Genomic DNA, 16,258 nt, shown 5'->3' on the forward strand with positions numbered 1-16,258 from the left:
AAAGCTTGGTCACAAATGGGTCTTCCAAATGGACAATAACCCCAAGCATACTTCCAAAGTTGTGGCAAAATGGCTTAAGGACAACAAAGTCAAGGTATTGGAGTGGCCGTCACAAAGCCATCACCTCAATCCTATAGAAATTTTGTGGGCAAAACTGAAAAAGCGTGTGCGAGCAAGGAGGCCTACAAACCAGACTCAGTTACACCATCAGGAGGAATGGGCCAAAATTCACCCAACTTATTGTGGGAAGCTTGTGGAAGGTCACCCGAAACATTTGACCCAAGTTAAACAATTTAAAGGCAATGCTACCAAATACTAATTGAGTGTATGTAAACTTCTGACCCACTGGGAATGTGATGAAAGAAAAATATAAGCTGAAATAAATCATTCTCTCTACTATTATTCTGACATTTCACATTCTTAAAATAAAGTGGTGATCCTAACTGACCTAAGAAAGGGCATTTTTACTGGGATTAAATGTCAGGAATTTTGAAAAACTGGAGTTTAAATATATTTGGCTAAGGTGTATGTAAACTTCCGACTTCAACAGTATATCTATGAACATACAGTGGGGCAAAAAGGTATTTAGTCAGCCACCAATTGTGCAAGTTCTCCCACTTAAAAAGATGAGAGAGGCCTGTAATTTTCATCATAGGTACACTTCAACTATGACAGACAAAATGAGAAAAAAAATCCAGAAAATCACATTGTATGATTTTTAATTGATTTATTTGCAAATTATGGTGGAAAATAAGTATTTGGTCACCTACAAACAAGCAAGATTTATGGCTCTCACAGACCTGTAACTTCTTCTTTAAGAGGCTCCTTTGTCCTCCACTCGTTACCTGTATTAATGGCACCTGTTTGAACTTGTTATCAGTATAAAGGACACCTGTCCACAACCTCAAACAGTCACACTCCAAACTCCACTATGGCCAAGACAAGGCAAAGAGCTGTCAAAGGACACCAGAAACAAAATTGTAGACCTGCACCAGGCTGGGAAGACTGAATCTGCAATAGGTAAGCAGCTTGGTTTGAAGAAATCAACTGTGGGAGCAATTATTAGGAAATGGAAGACAAGACCACTGATAATCTCCCTCGATCTGGGGCTCCACGCAAGATCTCACCCTGTGGGGTCAAAATGATCACAAGAACGGTGAGCAAAAATCCCAGAACCACACGGGGGGACCTAGTGTATGACCTGCAGAGAGCTGGGACCAAAGTAACAAAGCCTACCATCAGTAACACACTACGCCGCCAGGGACTCAAATCCTGCAGTGCCAGACGTGTCCCCCTGCTTAAGCCAGTACATATCCAGGCCCGTCTGAAGTTTGCTAGAGAGCATTTGGATGATTCAGAAGAAGATTGGGAGAATGTCATATGGTCAGATGAAACCAAAATAGAACTTTTTGGTAAAAACTCAACTCGTCGTGTTTGGAGGACAAAGAATGCTGAGTTGCGTCCAAAGAACACCATACCTACTGTGAAGCATGGGGGTGGAAACATCATGCTTTGGGGCTGTTTTTCTGCAAAGAGACCAGGGCGACTGATCCGTGTAAAGGAAAGAATGAATGGCGCCATGTATCGTGAGATTTTGAGTGAAAACGTCCTTCATCAGCAAGGGCATTGAAGATGAACGTGGCTGGGTCTTTCAGCATGACAATGATCCCAAACACACCGCCTGGGCAACGAAGGAGTGGCTTCGTAAGAAGCATTTCAAGGTCCTGGAGTGGCCTAGCCAGTTTTTTCCACCATAATTTTCCACCATAATTTGCAAATAAATTCATAAAAAATCCTACAATGTGATTTTTCTGGATTTTTTCCCCTAATTTTGTCTGTCATAGTAGAAGTGTACCTGTGAGGAAAATTACAGGCCTCTCATATTTTTAAGTGGGAGAACTTCAACAATTGGTGGCTGACTAAATACTTTTTTGCCCCACTGTATAGATGTCCATTTCCACGCGGTGGAGCCCTACACTAAGAAGGAGCTGGCCGCCGTCTCTTTTCCTGACATCCTCCGCAACTACAAGGTGATGGCTGCCGAGAACATCCCTGAGAACCCTCTGCTCTACCTCTACCCCAACATCCCCAAAGAGAGCGCCTTCACACGCTACTACAGCCGCCCCACAGAAGGTAACTAACAAGCTGTTAGAAATGTATGTATGTTGAGGAAAGATTGAGTAGTTGAAAACGGTACAACATTTTGTTGAAGACTTCAATTCCAGTCTAAGCTATTATACACAATATTCACTGCATGGCATACTTTTCATGTTTTGTTGTGCCACACCCTTTTCCCCCATTGAAATATTGACCACTGGTAATGCCTTGCTACAGGAGGTTGGTGAGGGGAGGAAGGCTCAAAATAATGTCTGGAATGGAGTGTGTGATGTGTTTGATACCATTCCATTTACTCCATTCCAGCCATTACAATGAATCCGTACCCCCCAATTTAGGGGCCACCAGCCACCTGTGTTTGGTTCTAATGATAACCTCTAGACGTCTACAACCTTGACCTTCTCAGCTGCTGAGCCAATGGAGTTGGAGAGTGCCTCTGAGGCTGGCTACATTAAGACGGAGATCATCTCTGTGTCTGAAGTGTAAGTGTGATTCTTGTTATGAAACACCTTTTACTGTTTTTATATCGTTTTCATTGATTTAAGATACACACAACAGACAACACACACAGCCCAAAGTACGAGAAAAGGTCAAATGAAAAGTGTACGTCTCTTGTTATGTCAGTCACTGACAGTCACTCACCCACGTCACCTAACATGTTTGGTAAATTAGTCTAGCTAAATATTGCACCAGATTGCTATAACATATGTGGTAGCTGATACTTAAAATAATTATCCGGGTGTAGTAAGATCTGGCATGCATCAGCAACACCTGGGCAGAGGAACGTAAACCCACAGTGTGGTAGGTTAGAGACAGACAGCGCCAGCCGCACACATATCTAATCATCATATAACACAAAATGTGGAAAAGATGTGAACATTTGAGAAGACAAGACAGCCCTGGGGTACAATTAGAATGTATGGTCCTGGCAAATCAGCTGTACCGCTGTCATAACTGACGCATTTATTTCCAAGATTTTCCATCTTTCATGCGAGGGTCGGGATAATTCATGCATTTTTTATTTACTATGTGACTGATCCTATGTTGTCCCTCTCTCTTCAGATGTGCACTCCCTTCCCAAACTAATCTGCCCTCTTCAGGTGGTGCCCAGGAAAATTTGTGTAAGCTCCCGAGCCGAGTACCAAAGACACCACACAAAAAGGATGACGTTTGCAATAGATTTGAAAGCACAACTGAAACTGTATTTATATATATATATATGTAGTCCTACGTTATCGTTTTATATACACGCATGAGGTGACAGTGTAATATTTTGTGTATGCATATGTAATGTGAACAACAAAAAAGGGATGCAGAAAGCTGTTCTTCACTTTGTAAATATATACGATTTTGTAGCATCTTATAATAAGGAAAATGGTTCAGATGTTCTGGGTCGTTCCACGAAATGAGTGCCCTTTGATATTTTAGTCAGAAATGTTGCACCAATATTGAATTTTAAAAGGCTGTTATATTAAATTAAGTGGCCTTTAATATAGACCACATGGAGACTTCAATAAATCAGATGTTTAATATGGATAAAGGCTTGCTAAAGTGCCAAAATTCATCAAATATATCTATATTGTTTTGTGTACTTTTTTTTCTGCCCAATTTAGTGATGTCCAATTGGTAGTCTTGCCCCATCGCTGCAACTCCTGTTCGAACTCGGGAGAGGCGAAGGTCAAGAGCCATGCGTCCGCCGAAACATGACCCTGCTTCTTGACACATTCTTAACACATTGCTCGATTAACCCAGAAGCCAGCTGCACCAACGTGTTGAAGGAAACCCCACACAACTGGCGACCGCCACAGGAGTCGCTAGAGCGCGATGGGACAAGGACATCACGTCCCAACATTTCTCCAAGTTTCTCCAAGCCCTAGTTATTTTGTTGCTTTTGACAAAGTCATTTCTGAAGATTATTCTTTATTTCATGTGAGTAGTGATTCATTTGCATCAGTCCCTCATTTTAAGGTCAACCCTGTTACGTAAACTGAGCTCTCGTTTTAATTTGGTGAAACTATTCCTTTTGAAATACTGCTTTCAGAAGAAACATTGAACATCTAATAGTCAAATCACAGAGTAAACGCAGGAGCGCTGGATCTACTCTTTTTTTTGTACATTTTCTGGTGTTTTGTGGTGGATAACTGTGTAGGTCGAGCGTAACATGCCAACCCTGTTAGCCATAGATAGGCTAGAAGTGTTCTAACAATGACATGTTTGGGGTGAAGCTTGCATGCCACTCCCCGTAGCACACAACAAGCTGTAATTTCCCCTGTCACAAGGGGATTTATGGCTGATTTAAGAAATCATCAACCCTGTTACGGTCAACCCTGATACTTTATTTGGCACTGATAGTTTTGAGATGGGAAAACATGTTTATGAAGTTGAACATGTGCTCTTTATGACAGAATGTGAAAATTGAACATTTGGTGATATCAAATGTTTTCTTTGACCAAGTGTGACGGCCCCTCCCTGCTCTGGTTTATGGGTTTTGCTGTGCTTACTTTCTGCAGGAGATTGGTGGGTGGAGTAGGAGAGGTGGGCGGAGCTGGGAGGGTCGTCAGTGCCGATTGGGGCACACCTGTGAAAGCTCAGCTGTGGCATAAAGCCACTGTTCCCCCCCCCCCCCCATTCAGCAAGATATTCCTCTCTCCGTGCATACCTTTTGGTTGTGTTGTTGTGGCTTTGGCAGTTGACATCATCTGATTATTTTTGTGAGTGTTTATTTATGGTATAAATTAATTTTGTTATTCATTTACTCAGTGTGAGGTTTCCCATTGTTTGTTACAATCTTGAGCCAGGTTGTAACAAGTTATACAGAATTTGTGGAATGACCCTTATATGGAAAGTACTTCTAAACTGTACTCACGACTGCCTGGACTTCATTGTTTCAATTCATTAAAAATAAGAGCTCTCTCACATGCCTGAAAAGCTTTGCTTTGTTTAACTTGTTGATTCAAATATATTTATATATGTGTACATATTCCACTGCAAGGAGCAATCACACTCTTACACACCTCTTAACAAATGAACTTGATCATGTATGTCTTAAAATAGCAGAAAAGGACATCCATGTATTGTACAGCAATACACTCAGAACTGTATTTAGTTGTAATGTCAGATTGGTCTGCGACTATTGGTGACATCTGACTTCAACCATCTGTCCGTATGACCTCCAGGGATTCGAACTCCTCTGAGCTAAAGCCTAGGCAGCTAACACAAGTTATCAGGGCTCAGGCAAGGTTACCCTTCTTCGAACCACCTCCACTACAACAGACATGTTATAACAAGGACAAAAGCAATGTGAGATTTTGAGACCTGTTCCTCTATCTATGTGTTAGGGTGGTGATTGGTTGGAGGGTTCAAGTCAGGTGTTTCCCTGACTTTTAGAGGAGTGGTGAATGAGGTTAAATGTCTGTGGCAACATGTTCCATTATCTTTCTCATTCTTTGGATATAATTTTAACATGTTCTATATCTCTATACACAATGTCACCATCTCAGTGTTGCTGCAAAACGGTAACAGTGCATTACACAAATGAAAAAGTAATGGTAGAGATAGAAATGGAATGTACAGAGAGGACAGGGTTCTCCAGATATAGATTAGAATGTTAGATTTGAACATTGTGCAATGTTATTGTCCATTGTGCCAATGAAGCTGTTCTTATGCTACACCCTCGGGAGTGTGGTGTCAGGAAAATAACCTCACACTCAACGTCAACAAGACAAAGAAGATGATCGTGGACTTCCGGAACCAGCAGAGGGATCACCCCCCTATCCACATCGACGGGACAGCAGTGGAAAGTTTTAAGTTCCTCGGCGTACACATCACGGACAAACTGAAATGGTCCACCCACACAGACCACCTGGTGAAGAAGGCTCAACAGCGCCTCTTCAACCTCAGGAGGCTGAAGAAATTTGGCTTGTCACCAAAAACGCTCACAAACTTTTACAGATGCATAATCGAGAGCATCCTATCTCGCTGTACCACCGCCTGTTACTGCAACTGCACACCGGGGGAAAACTACCTGCCCTCCATGACACTTACACCACCCGATGTCACGGGAAGGCAAAAAGGATCATCAAGGACAACAACCACCCGAGTCACTGCCTGTTCACCCTGCTATCATCCAGAAGGCGAGGTCAGTACAGGATGGTGACCATGTCGTGATGGTCAAAGCTGGGACCGAGAGACTGAAAAACAGCTTCTATCTCAAGGCCATCAGACTGTTAAACAGCCACCACTAACATTGAGTGGCTGCTGCCAACATACTGACTCACTCTCTAGCCACTTTAATAATTAAACATTGGATGTAATAAATGTATCACTAGTCACTTTAAACCATGCCACTTTATATAATGTTTACATACCCTACATTACTCATCTCATACTCTGTACCATCTACTGCATCTTGCCTATGTCGTTTGGCCATCGCTCATCCATATATTTATATGTACATATTCTTATTCATTCCTTTACACTTGTGTGTTTAAGGTAGTTGTGAAATTGTTAGATTACTTGTTAGATATTACTGCACGGTCGGAACTAGAAGCACAAGCATTTCGCTACGCTCACATTCATTTGTGAGACACTGTTGTGAATGAAAATATTTTTGAATTTTGCGCGCTGCCTTTTCAGAAGTATGTTGTCAAGGGGTTCCGCTAGCGTGTTCCCGGCGCTAGAAAGGTTAACATCTGCTAGCCATGTGTATGTGACCAATAAAATTTGATTTGATTTCATGTTTTCCCCATAAAACCTACCACTGCTTTGATTTCTAATTTGATCAGTATTGGTCCTTTACACACCAGCTCCGTGGGAAAATTAGATCCTGGCCAAAGGCACAAGTTCATTCAAAAAGTGTGAGACATCTAGGATGAGTTTTTGACAATATTAATGTCAACTGCCATATGTTTATGTACAGGTCCAACTGGTTTCCTCCTATTTGCAGACTACTGATGCCAGACTAGTGTTTTATCATGTGGCCACAGATACTCCCCTATTCTGTCAGTGGTTCCAGATCTACAACAGACAACTGTGTGCACATAGCATACAGTATTGAGCAATAGAGAAGTAAAATGTAATTGTTATGAGAAAATCATAATACAAAAAAAGAACACTAGACCAGAAATATACACAAAACATTTTTAAAGTGTCTTGTGCCGCCTCAAACAAAGTACAATAAAATGAAATGAAAGCTAAAGGGAATATGCAGTAGGGTTGATAAAGGTCAAGATAAGTTTGACTGGGACTAGTGGAAGCGTAGGATGTTTGGTAACATTTGGCATCCTAAACTTGTTTACTTGTGACAAAGTAGGCTCCAGGACCATATAGTGCTTCTACCCAAGTGGTGGCCAGTCATGTCTTTAGGAGCTACAGTCTTTTTCATTTTTTCCAACCAGGCATTAACCAAGACATATACCAACATAAACTAATTTTCAGATTCAACATCATATCGCTCCATAGACTCTAGTGTGCCTGGTTTGGCCAAAGATTACTACACATTGTGGCCATCCAGGAAAAATACCAAACTGCTAAACTATTACATTCCATTAGATTAAGTATTGGTACTTGATATCATTACATATATTTACTTTATGCAGTACATAAATATACAATTTACATGTAGCAGCATATGTATAATAATATCACTTTATATTGCACACCAATGTCACAAAGATTCAATCAGATTCTGCCCTTCGATTTGGGACTCACCACACACACACACACACACACACACACACACACACGGTGAGGGAAAGGTTAGAGGACGAAAGAGGAAAGATACAGCAAAAATAAGCAACACCGTCACCAAAGCGCACAACAAAAGGTAAAGAAAAACACTTACAGTAAAACAAAGGAGTATAACAAATGTAAAACACATTTAATCAAACACACAGTTCAGAAATAAAGTCATCATACATAGTTGACAAAAGTCACTCCAAAAAGTGTTTATCCCACCAAAGAAACAGCAGTCTATTAGAGAGGATACAAAAGCAGCGTGGCGCCATCAACTGGCTTGGATGTCTACACTACAGCAGACCGCCCAGGTTGTTCTCTGCTGTCTCCTTGTCCTTCTTGGGGGCCTCTTGTGGGTTGTACTTGTTTTGATAGTCCTGGAGGATGGTGACCATGTCGTGATGGCCAAAATGCAAGACCTCTTCCATTGGGTTCTTATCCCACCTACCGGAAAGATAATGAGCAGTGTGACTGACTGAGGTTGGACTGGCCTACAAAGGTATTCGTTTTGGGAACTAACACGACTCTTCAGGTGTGAAAATGCTATAGGGTACAGTTCAAATAAATCCCTCATGGTTGACCATAAGTGTTCTTTTGAGTGGGACTACATTGTAGACTCTCACACAAGTTTATGATACAGTCTCTCATCCACCCACACCTACCTACCCACCCAAAACACACACACAGGTAAGACAGACAGGCGGACAGACAAAGTGGCCATACCTATCAATGGGAACAGGGTTCACTTTGCACGCCTCCAAGAGGAAGCTCACCACCTCTGCATGTCCTGAAAATAGAGCAGATGACAGGGTTATTTAAGAAACAAACACACACTCCTACGCACTTTCTCTCTCACACACTGCAGCAAAGATGTCAAACACTACACGGTGCAGTAACCGAGGGACAACAAATTAACCCTACGACACAGAGGGGGTCTGCCAAACACTCCCAGATGACCCTGACACACACACAATCTGTCCCTGTGTGTGACAGGAAAAGGAGGCTGTGAGAAGTACCTTCTGCTGCTGCCACATGTAAAGCCGTCCTGGAGTCATAGTCCCTCTGCTCCATGTCCATGGAGGAAAGAGCAAATCTGCAGACATACAGAAACAGGTCAGCAGTGTCACGAGATGGACGATAACGGCCAAAGAAAGAAGACGGAAGTAAGTCAGAGATGCAAAAGATGATTTATCACTATGAATGAAGATCTAATCATTCCATTGTCATGAAATTAACATGATTAAAATATGTTATAATTTGCATTTCATGGACAGCAGGACTTTAGTGCCGTTGTACACACTGAGGGACAGTCATTATGTTTGGTGTGTTTCTGTGAATTTGTGTGCACGTGCGCGTGTGTTAAGGAAGAGAGTGTGTAAGAGAGTTGCATACTTGACCTCCTTAGTGCTGAGACGTCTCCGGTGTAGGCAGCAAACAGGAGGTTGATGACAGACTTGACCTGGAGTGAAAAAAGAAAGCAGTTTGTGGAACCAGGCAACACACAGAGTCAGCCAGGGGGTGTGTGGGGGACATGTGCCAGCTAAAGGAGAAGCAGAGTCAAACCCGTCAAATCAGTACTTCTGGATACCAATAAACTCCTAACAAAACCCCTAGGCAATGGCAGTATTACTTTAATTATGTGAATCTGAAAAATATACGGCAGATTGAGGGATTTCTCGTTTACTGTAATAACCCGAAGTAAAATGCTACAGCGAGCCACTCGTGAAGTCAGCAATAACTAGGAAACTAAATGAGAAAAAGTAAGAAAACTATAGTTTAAAAAATATTGGCATCCCTAACTAGAGCCGAAAGGAATAATGCTAAGAATGCAGTTGTAGTGCATTGTAAGACTGGCCAGAAGTTCTTATTACCCCTTTATAATGTCTAAGCAGGGGATATTGCCAGCTTTGTTAGCCAATGTTTTCTATTTTAAAGTGCACACAGTCATATTTGAGGAGCTACCAGTATCGATTACAGACCAAATACTATGGTTGGATTCTGGCAGTGGGTTTTTAAAGAGTTGATTGGAGAAATAAAGGTAGAGATGAACATGTTGGGTGTAACACTATGGCACTAGCATAGAAATAGAGTGATGGAATACAATTTGAGCTTATTCTCTTTTCACAATACACTTACTTGAAGTTCCCATGCTTTAACAGACTACGTGTGCGTTTTATGGGAGGGAAAGCAGTCTAAATTGAGGGCCTTGCTGTATTGCAAAGTTATTGGTCTGCAGTAACCTTCTCCAATCTAATCTGACAATTAACCACTAGAGGGTGCTGAAACATTACTGAAGGGATAGTGACATTGCCTTGAGTAAATTCTCTGTTTTTCCAATTGGGTGTTGGTGGTGCTATTGTGGGTAGAGCTCAAAAGCTTCAAAGACATTGTTATGTGAACCTCTGGTTGGACCGGAATTAGATGCTTTATATATCAACTGCACTGGAGCTAATGAAAATAGTGAATTGAAAACAAAAACAGTAAACAGTGCTGGGGAATCAAAAGCATAAAACCCTTGCTTCACATTCACAACAAACCAGTAAAAACGAATCAATTATTACATTTCTCAATTAATGACAATATGGAGTTATTACCAGTTGAGAAATGTTTTACTTGGGGAAGAACAGTTCTGCAGTATAACATATCTGATGCATTTTGATCATGCTGCACAATGCTTTCCAATGCAGAGACACAACTGCCCAGAATAGAATATAAAGGAGCTCCACATCACAGTTGAACACCAATCAGAACAGAATGAAGCAGGGCAAAACTCAGCATAGACCTAAGTTGCATAGAGCAGAACTGAACACAGTAGAATAGAGTAGAGCACAGGCATTTAGCAGATCAGTTGCACACAACTCGGGAGCAGAACAGAACTAGCTAGATCAGAAAATAACATATACGAAATGAGATAGCAGTAGAGCAGAGAGGTCCGGGAGCACCACATGAAACACTCACCTACAGCTCTTAACCATCACTGGGCTGCATTCAGCAGGGCACAACATTGTGAAGCGTTCAGGTAGAAATATATTGTGTAGAACAAATATGCCACTCTGACATGTAAGAAATCATGTCAGCTCTGTTCCTACAGAAAATGGCTCTGCTCTATATACCAATGTTGTCATGATGTCTTTAAATAATCTTTCCACATCTGTGATCAAATGAACACAGTGGTGTTGTTCTCACATCTTCACGTCTAGATACATGCTGGTGCAAGACGAGGGGATGTTGTATAATATACCGGTCCGATTTGGATCAAACCGTTCTGGATGAAAGAGCACTGAGTAATACTGCAGTGAATCTCACACCCAGTTCCATCTCTGAGATTTTTGCTGTGGATTAAGCCCCCACTGTGTGTCTCTTTTCTGCTATCTCCTGAATCCTCACCCCCAATCCCCATCTTACAAAAAGACTAGGAGAGAAGAGAGACAGAGAGAGGTATTGACTGAGAGAGGTAGTGACAGAGAGGTATTGACAGAGAGAGGTATTGACTGAGAGAGGTATTGACTGAGAGAGGTATTGACTGAGAGAGTTATTGACTGAGAGAGGTAGTGACTGAGAGGGGTATTGACAGAGAGAGGTATTGACTGAGAGAGGTATTGACTGAGAGAGGTATTGACTGAGAGAGGTAGTGACTGAGAGAGGTATTGACTGAGAGAGGTATTGACTGAGAGAGGTAGTGACTGAGAGAGGTAGTGACAGAGAGGTATTGACTGAGAGAGGTATTGACTGAGAGAGGTAGTGACAGAGAAAGGTATTGACAGAGAGGTATTGACTGAGAGAGGTAGTGACTGAGAGAGGTAGTGACAGAGAGGTAGTGACTGAGAGGGGTAGTGACAGAGAGGTATTGACTGAGAGAGGTACTGACTGAGAGAGGTAGTGACAGAGAGAGGTATTGACAGAGAGGTATTGACTGAGAGAGGTATTGACTGAGAGAGGTAGTGACAGAGAGAGGTAGTGACAGAGAGAGGTAGTGACAGAGAGAGGTAGTGACAGAGAGGTAGTGACAGAGAGAGGTAGTGACTGCTTCTCAAAGAGAGTGAGAGTCCACATGGTGTGGTACAGCCTAAGGGCAGAGAAACTGAAGCAACCTGAAGGGAGCAACCTGAAGGGAGCAACCTGTAGGCTAGTTAGGATAAAACACATGCAAACACACCCAATGTGGGGCTGAGAATATCTGAAACACTTTGTTCACACGGGGTCAGGGAGTTCAAATCAAATAACATTTTTTTGGTCACATACACATGGTTAGCACATTTTATTGCGAGTGTAGCGAAATGCTTGTGCTTCTTGTTCCGACAGTGCCACAACAACTACCTAATACACACAAATCTAAGTAAATGGAATAAGAATATATACATATAAATAAATGGATGAATAATGATAGAGCAGCATAGGCAAGATGCAATAGATGGTATAAAATACAGTATATACAGTGCCTTGCGAAAGTATTCGGCACCCTTGAACTTTGCAACCTTTTGCCACATTTCAGGCTTCAAACATAAAGATATAAAACTGTATTTTTTTGTGAAGAATCAACAAGTGGGACACAATCATGAAGTGGAACGACATTTATTGGATATGTCAAACTTTTTTAACAAATTAAAAACTGAAAAATTGGGCGTGCAAAATTATTCAGCCCCTTTACTTTCAGTGCAGCAAACTCTCTCCAGAAGTTCAGTGAGGATCTCTGAATGATCCAATGTTGACCTAAATGACTAATAATGATAAATACAATCCACCTGTGTGTAATCAAGTCTCCGTATAAATGCACCTGCACTGTGATAGTCTCAGAGGTCCGTTAAAAGCGCAGAGAGCATCATGAAGAACAAGGAACACACCAGGCAGGTCCGAGATACTGTTGTGAAGAAGTTTAAAGCCGGATTTGGATACAAAAAGATTTCCCAAGCTTTAAACATCCCAAGGAGCACTGTGCAAGCGATAATATTGAAATGGAAGGAGTATCAGACCACTGCAAATCTACCAAGACCTGGCCGTCCCTCTAAACTTTCATCTCATACAAGGAGAAGACTGATCAGAGATGCAGCCAAGAGGCCCATGATCACTCTGGATGAACTGCAGAGATCTACAGCTGAGGTGGGAGACTCTGTCCATAGGACAACAATCAGTCGTTAATTGCACAAATCTGGCCTTTATGGAAGAGTGGCAAGAAGAAAGCCATTTCTTAAAGATATCCATAAAAAGTGCCGTTTAAAGTTTGCCACAAGCCACCTGGGAGACACAACAAACATGTGGAAGAAGGTGCTCTGGTCAGATGAAACCAAAATTGAACTTTTTGGCAACAATGCAAAACGTTATGTTTGGCGTAAAAGCAACACAGCTCATCACCCTGAGCACACCATACCCACTGTCAAACATGGTGGTGGCAGCATCATGGTTTGGGCCTGCTTTTCTTCAGCAGGGACAGGGAAGATGGTTAAAATTGATGGGAAGATGGATGGAGCCAAATACAGGACCATTCTGGAAGAAAACCTGATGGAGTCTGCAAAAGACCTGAGACTGGGATGGAGATTTGTCTTCCAACAAGACAATGATCCAAAACATAAAGCAAAATCTACAATGGAATGGTTCAAAAATAAACATATCCAGGTGTTAGAATGGCCAAGTCAAAGTCCAGACCTGAATCCAATCGAGAATCTGTGGAAAGAACTGAAAACTGCTGTTCACAAATGCTCTCCATCCAACCTCACTGAGCTCGAGCTGTTTTGCAAGGAGGAATGGGAAAAAATGTCAGTCTCTCGATGTGCAAAACTGATAGAGACATACCCCAAGCGACTTACAGCTGTAATCGCAGCAAAAGGTGGCGCTACAAAGTATTAACTTAAGGGGGCTGAATAATTTTTGATTTGTTAAAAAAGTTTGAAATATCCAATAAATGTCGTTCCACTTCATGATTGTGTCCCACTTGTTGTTGATTCTTCACAAAAAAATACAGTTTTATATCTTTATGTTTGAAGCCTGAAATGTGGCAAAAGGTCGCAAAGTTCAAGGGGGCCGAATACTTTCGCAAGGCACTGTACATATGAGATGAGTAATGCAAGATATATAAACATTATTAAAGTGGCATTATTAAAGTGACTAGTGATCCATTTATTAAAGTGGCCAATGATTTTGAGTCTGTATGGAGGCAGCAGCTTCTCTGTGTTAGTGATGGCTGTTTAACAGTCTGATGGCCTTGAGATAGCATTGTTTCCTTCTCTCAGTCCCAGCTTTGAAGCCACATTTATTCAGCCTCCTGAGGTTGAAGAGGCGCTGTTGCACCTTCTTCACCACACTGTTTGGTTGGACCATTTCAGTATGTCCATGATGTGTACCGAGGAACTTAAAACTTTCCACCTTCTCCACTGCTGTCTCGTCGATGTTGGTAATCAGGCCTACAACCGTTGATGTACATCAAGGAACACAGTTGCCAACAAAGAAAGCACACTTGACTTCACTCAACTCACCAAATAAAAAAAGTTTAAAAACAATGCTGCAAGACCGGAGAACAAGCTTTTTTTTTTTATTACCACATTTTTCCCCCCCAATTTTGTGGTATTCAATTGGTAGTTACAGTCTTGTCTCATCGCTGCAACTCCCGTACGGACTCAGGGAGAGCAAAGGTCGAGAACCGTGCGTCCTCTGAAACACAACCCAACCAAGCCGCCCTGGTTCTTGATGGTAAATCTGACACAGCGGTTGCATTAAGGAGAGGTATATCTATAATTCCATGTCTATAACTTGTATTATCATCTACATTTATGATGAGTATTTCTGTTGAATCGATGTGGCTATGCAAAATCACTGGATGTTCTTGGAACTACTGAACGTAACGCGCCAATGTAAACTCAATTTTTTTTATATAAATATGAACTTTATCAAACAAAACATACATGTATTGTGTAACATGAAGTCCTATGAGTGTCATCTGATGAAGATCATCAAAGGTTAGTGATTCATTTTATCTCGGTAACGCGACCAATCCCGGAGAAGCTGGCGGGAGCCCCGGGGAGAGTTCTCTTTTCTTTGTGAAGGGCAGGGCGCCCTGGAATGGGTTCGCCCCGAGAGAGGGGCCCAAGCCCTGGAAAACGTTGCGGTTCCAGCGGCGTCCGGTGAGCTCTCATTGGCCCTTGAAAATCCGGGGGAGAACCCAACCCCTCACCGATCCGCCTTCGGCCCGTCGGCGAACACTACCCCAATGAACCCCCACAAGCAGCCCCTTGCGAGACCACAAATGAGAGCCCACGAGATGGACCGCACAACGAACTTCCAACAGTGGCGAGAGGAGGGCGGCGGAGCAACTGCTCCCCCAGCCGCGGCTCGAGCCCAGTCCCGCTTCATATCCCAGCCCGATCGACCAGTGGGTTAACTCCCTTGCTCAGGGGCAGAACGACAGTTAAGTACTGTTAGAAAGCTAAGAACTGTGGGATTCTGATAAGCGTTAGAAACAATGTGACTATTACAGAGCCCGAGGTTCGACATAAAATATGTAACCAATTACTCGCTCTAAACATGTGCACATTTCCATAGGAACATAGCCATTTTAAAAGCACAGGGCTTGTGCAACATTTTTAGTTTTACAGGATATACACATGAGAAGAAAGCTGAATTCTCTACCTATCCATTGATGGAAATATATTCCCTGTCTGATTCCCAGTTCGTCCACTAGTAAGCAGTAGGAGATCACATGAGTTCTCTTGGCCACTTCAAACCAGTTGCGTCTGGATCCTGTAATTTCTTAATGAGCCGCCCCCAGGTGGTGAGGGTAGGCAACAATTTGTAACTAGATCCTGGACCTCCTGACAGGCCGCCCCAGGTGGTAAGGGTAGGCAACATCATATCCGTCATGCTGACCCTCAACACGGGGACCCCTCAGGGGTGCCTGCTTAGTCCCTTCCTGTACTCCATGTTCACCTGAGGATCCAACACCATCATTAAGTTTGCCAATGACACAACTGTGGTAGGGCCTGATCACCAACAACGATGAGACAGCCTATAGGGAGGAAGTCTGAGACCTGGCAGTGTGGTGCCAGAACAACAACCTCTCCCTCAATGAGGACTACAGGAAATGGAGAGCCGCGCACACTTCCGTTCACATCGACGGGGCTATAGTGGAGCGGGTCGAGAGCTTCAAGCTCATTGGTGTCCACATCACCTTGGTGTCCACATCACAGTCGTGAAGAGGGCATGACAATGCCTCTTCCCCTTCAGGAGGCTGAAAAGATTTGGCATGGGCTCTCAGATCCTCAAAAAGTTATACTGCTGCACCATTGAGAGCATTTTGACTGGCTGCATCACCGCTTGGTATGGCAACTGCTTGGTGCTACAGACGATAGTGTGTGCAGCCCTGTACAACACTGCGGCCGAGCTCCTTGCCATTCAGGACCTCTATACCAGGCGATGTCAGAGG

The 16,258-nt window shown here is 42.6% G+C and overlaps 2 protein-coding genes across 8 annotated transcripts in view; one reads left to right on the forward strand and one right to left on the reverse strand.

Moving 5' to 3' along the window:
- Nucleotides 1-5,031, forward strand: part of stat1b (signal transducer and activator of transcription 1b) — a 39,969-nt gene extending 34,938 nt beyond the window's left edge. For 3 of the 6 annotated variants that reach the window (XM_021579195.3, XM_090215701.1, XM_090215704.1), the window contains 4 exons: nucleotides 1,948-2,133; nucleotides 2,522-2,597; nucleotides 3,178-3,236; nucleotides 3,729-5,031. In XM_021579195.3, the coding sequence (XP_021434870.3) occupies nucleotides 1,948-2,133; nucleotides 2,522-2,597; nucleotides 3,178-3,236; nucleotides 3,729-3,745 (338 nt within the window). In that variant the 3' untranslated portion in view covers nucleotides 3,746-5,031. Of the gene's footprint in view, nucleotides 1-1,947; nucleotides 2,134-2,453; nucleotides 2,602-3,177; nucleotides 3,237-3,728 lie in introns of those variants that run through there. The other 3 variants (XR_016490561.1, XR_016490562.1, XM_090215702.1) reach the window with 2 other exon arrangements.
- A 2,211-nt stretch (nucleotides 5,032-7,242) lies between these two features.
- On the reverse strand, nucleotides 7,243-9,311 carry LOC110501547 (glutaminase kidney isoform, mitochondrial). Of its 2 annotated transcripts, none has more exons than XM_021579199.3 (4): nucleotides 9,241-9,311; nucleotides 8,865-8,941; nucleotides 8,572-8,635; nucleotides 7,243-8,292 (listed from the first exon to the last, which is right to left on the reverse strand). In XM_021579199.3, exons 2-4 carry the CDS (start codon nucleotides 8,923-8,925, stop codon nucleotides 8,142-8,144), a joined length of 276 nt encoding a protein of 91 aa, XP_021434874.2. In that variant the 5' UTR covers nucleotides 8,926-8,941; nucleotides 9,241-9,311; the 3' UTR covers nucleotides 7,243-8,141. The 2 variants fall into 2 exon arrangements, with proteins under 2 accessions (XP_021434874.2, XP_021434876.2); XM_021579201.3 differs by having other exon boundaries at nucleotides 9,246-9,305.
- Between the last annotated feature and the right edge of the window lie 6,947 nt (nucleotides 9,312-16,258).

The sequence above is a fragment of the Oncorhynchus mykiss genome, chromosome 22, assembly GCF_057628025.1.
Source record: "Oncorhynchus mykiss isolate SJ-2025 chromosome 22, ASM5762802v1, whole genome shotgun sequence".
NCBI classification, from domain to species: Eukaryota; Metazoa; Chordata; class Actinopteri; order Salmoniformes; family Salmonidae; genus Oncorhynchus; species Oncorhynchus mykiss.